The sequence below is a fragment of the Triticum dicoccoides genome, chromosome 6A, assembly GCF_002162155.2.
Source record: "Triticum dicoccoides isolate Atlit2015 ecotype Zavitan chromosome 6A, WEW_v2.0, whole genome shotgun sequence".
NCBI classification, from domain to species: Eukaryota; Viridiplantae; Streptophyta; class Magnoliopsida; order Poales; family Poaceae; genus Triticum; species Triticum dicoccoides.
The window spans coordinates 490,451,025-490,454,832 of NC_041390.1; the positions used below are offsets into that span (position 1 = coordinate 490,451,025).

General features: G+C 54.1%; 1 protein-coding gene across 1 annotated transcript; it reads right to left on the reverse strand.

Moving 5' to 3' along the window:
• Positions 1–490: 490 nt before the first annotated feature.
• LOC119317422 (U-box domain-containing protein 26-like) lies at positions 491–2,599 on the reverse strand. Its single transcript, XM_037591871.1, has one exon. It carries the CDS (start codon positions 2,061–2,063, stop codon positions 840–842), a length of 1,224 nt encoding a protein of 407 aa, XP_037447768.1. The 5' UTR covers positions 2,064–2,599; the 3' UTR covers positions 491–839.
• Between the last annotated feature and the right edge of the window lie 1,209 nt (positions 2,600–3,808).

Here is a 3,808-nt window from a genome sequence, read left to right on the forward strand (position 1 = left end):
GAAACAATTTTAAGGGTTAAAATTTTGTAGTTGTCTACTATATATTGTGCCCTAACTAAAATTGCCAACGGTAAAAGCTAGTAGCATTTGGCTCCTGAACAAAACGAAATAATTTACAGACATGAGGTGTTGCTCCCCTTCTGGGGTGGAACCAAGATTCTGTAGGAACATAAATAGTTTACAATTAATTTTGTATCCTAAGATGAAATACAAAACAAAAAGAAATAATCTCCGTGATTCCAGGTAAAAGAAACAAAATTGCCTTAAGATGTGACTTGCAGTGCCATGACATCACACCAAAAATTAAAGCCTACAAAATATAAATTTTGAGGAGCAGCAACGGCTTTCACCTGGAAAGGAAGACAAAAGAGAAAAATCAACATCCTGCAACTCCTATGTCAGACGGAATATGTGTAGAATGAAGTTCCAACATTTCTACCTAAAAACCTCAGTGCCATCTACATATGAAATTCCAATGGGGCACTGACCATGACCAAATAGCAATGCAGCTCTTTTCTTTTTTTGTTATCTCAAGCAATCAAAGCATACATGATATAAACAAATTAATTTGCATCAGAGAGTGGAAGTAAAGTCTAGAATTAAACAAGGTACATATGTATATGTACACTTTTTAAACATGAATTTCTACAGCAAGAGTGTCAATAAAATCATACTACCACCGTTACATACAGGCACCGCTGCCCGGCCCTAGCCTCATGAAATTTTCTTTAGGGGAGAAAATCTCTCCTATGATCCTACTACCGCCATTACATACAGGCACCGCCACCCCGCCCTAGTGCCGTGGTGGTTCAGATTCAGAAAGGGGATGCAATGCGGGGTTAGTATGGTTGGAGGAAATCAGCCGAGTTGGCCATGGAATCGGTGGTCGGCCAGGCAGACCGGAGCAGCTTCAGGAGGTGCTGCGCCTTGCGTTTGGCACGCTCCGAGCAGCCGCCTTGCACCATCATGAGCAGCTGACTCATGGCACCTGCTCGGACGGCCTCCAGCTGCAGCCCCTCAGACCCGCCCACCACGGCCACCAATGCGCCCGCAGCATGCTCAGCGCCGCGCCCGGACATGGCGCGCACTAGCGCGATCACCACCGCGGCACCACCTCCAGCGCCCGAGACAACCGCCTCGCGGCCACCCTCTGTCCGGGACAGTCGCTCCACCGCTGCTAGCGCACGCTCCAGCTCGCCGACGCAGCCGCCCTCCGCCACTCGGCGGGCCAGAGCTGATGCGGCACCAGCTGATACGGCGCGCTGTCTGTTCTCCTTGGCCAGGCAGAGAGCAAAGAGGCCTCGGATCCCAATGCGCACTGCACGGGCATTTGCCTTCTCGTCCACCAGCGCGACCAGGCCTTCAATGACTCCATCAGCTGCGCCAAGCACCACCCTGGCCTCCGCCCCAGACACCGCAGCAGCCGCCTCCACGACGGCACCTGCATTAACCTTGGCCTCCAAGGTCGTCCCCTGGCTGCCAAGAACTTTGCCAAGCCTGGTGACCCTCTCTTCCCTGCCCACCACATCCACAGCTTCCGCCTCCCCCATCCCTACCAGGGCAAGGACCGCCATGGCCTCCGCCTGCGCCTCCTCGGCGCTGCCCCCGAACGCCATTTCCACCAGAGCCGCCCTGGTCTCGTGCGTGGCCATGACGAGCCTGTTCTTGTCAGACTCCCTGGCGAGCGCCCTGAGCTTCCTGAGGACGGGGAGGGCAGGGCCCTGGGCGATCAGGGAGCGGATGAGGTCCGGGTCGGCCGGCTGCTTGGGCGTGGGGATGCGCTCGACGCCGAGGGATCGGTGCGCGACGCACCATTCCTGGATGAGGCGGCGGAGGGTGTGGTTGGGGATGAGCGTGAAGTCGGCGAGCGGCGCGCGGGTGACGGGGCAGGTGGTGTTCCCCGTGGCGACCCACGACTCGATGCTGGCACGGTCGTAGGTCTGGCCGGTCGCCACGGTGACGGGGTCCTGCATGAGCTCCAGCGAGATTGGGCAACGGAAGTACCACGGGACCTGCAGCCCTACCGTGTCCAGCCCCAGCGCCAGCGGCACGCTCCCTGGCATTGGCGAAACTCGACTGCTCCACGCCGGGCGGCGTTGTGATTTGGATCTGGCCTACTCTGGCTAGCTAGCTAGCTTGCGATGAAGATGTGATGCGCGTGGGTGTGGGTGGGTTGGTGGTGGGTGGACACGACACGGGGGTTGGGGTGGGGGGTGGAAGGAGAGTGAAAAAGCGGACTGGTGGGAGAGTGGAGATCGAGGGAGACGAAGAACGTAGGTGCATGGGCCGGGTCGGGCCAGCACTGCCGTGCCTCGGGCCACGTCGGCCTCAGACCAGTCGGGCCGGACAGCCCGACGGACGGCACGGGTGCCTCGCCGGAGCGCCGAAGCACGGCACGCAGCACTCCGGGCCGCTGTTGGGTGTGGTGTCGTGCCGGGCTGCCGTGGGTCTGCTCGAGGACGATGCCAGCGCACGGGGGGTGGAGGCGGAGGCGCTTGGAGTGGGGTTCGGGTAGCGAGACCCAGTGGCGGGCGAGCGGGTGCTTGAGGCGGCGGAGGAGGATCTGCAGGGGGGCACGGAGCCAGCGCACGGGGGTGGAGGTAGGAGAAGCAGTCGGGGTCGGGGCAGTAGATAAAGGACAGAGAAAACGTGATTTCGAATCTGATTTTGACCGGTCAAAGCTGGGTTGCTGGCTGTTGGTTGGCCTCACGTGCGTTAGAGAGAGGCAGAGAGGTTCTCGAGCCCTCCTATTTGCCGGTCGCTGCGGCGGCACGTAGTATTTTTCTTTTTTTTTCTTGGGGAAAGCTGTCACTTTATTGATTAACTATGTTATCATTGATCACTCTCCATTGACCAGTAGTAGCTGCTTTCGTTGAGTTGTGGGCACTCTTTTCTTTCTCTATTTCCGAAAAACTTAATACTTTTTTTACTCTCTCCGTTTTTTTAGTCTGCTTATAAGTTTAGCATGCAGTCGAAAATATCTCTACTTTGACCAAATTTGTAAAAACAAATATCAACATTCACAATGCCAAATCAATATAAGTTAGATTCATTATGAAATACAAAATTAAGCACCCACAAGTTTTCCTTCCCTAACCCTACGTGGCTAGGGAAAACTCTCTCCTCCAAAAACTTCGCCAGCGAACCCGTGGATTCGCCTTCTCTCTGCCTGCCGCTTCGGCGGTCGGTGGTGGGGAGGGGAATCCCGGTGCCTCCGCTCTGTTTAGTAGTTTAGGTTAGGGTTTTTAGTCCTCGCATGTGTGGTCCTCGGGTGGATGGTGGCGCTACTTCTTTGAATTTGTTTTCTGGGCTCCGTTCCTCCTCGAGTTCGTCCGTCTGGATGTAGTCAACGGAGCTCCGACGTTGATTCCTGCCATCTCTTTGGCGCGGTGAGGTTAAGGTTTCTCGTCTTGTGGCGAGATTTGGTGCCAGGTACTTCAGATCTATGCAAGGGTTCAACGGCGACGACTGCGACTTGAGGGCGCTAGCCCTTAGGGGTATGTACATGAAGACTTCCCGGTTGTCATTGACAAGATCAAGCCGGCTCCGGTAGGGGACCGGCGACAGCGGCGCGTCGGCGGCTCGTTCTGGCGACAGTAGTGGTTGTTTGGAGATCTTGGAATCTCAATGTAATTTTTATTATGTTCGAGATGCTTTGTACTTCTACTGAACTTTGATAATATATCTGGATCATTTTTCCAAAAGAAAAGATTCATTGTGAAATATAGTTTCATAGTATATATATTTTGTATTTTAGATGTTTATATTTTTTAATATAAATTTGGTCAAACTTTATAAAGTTTGACTT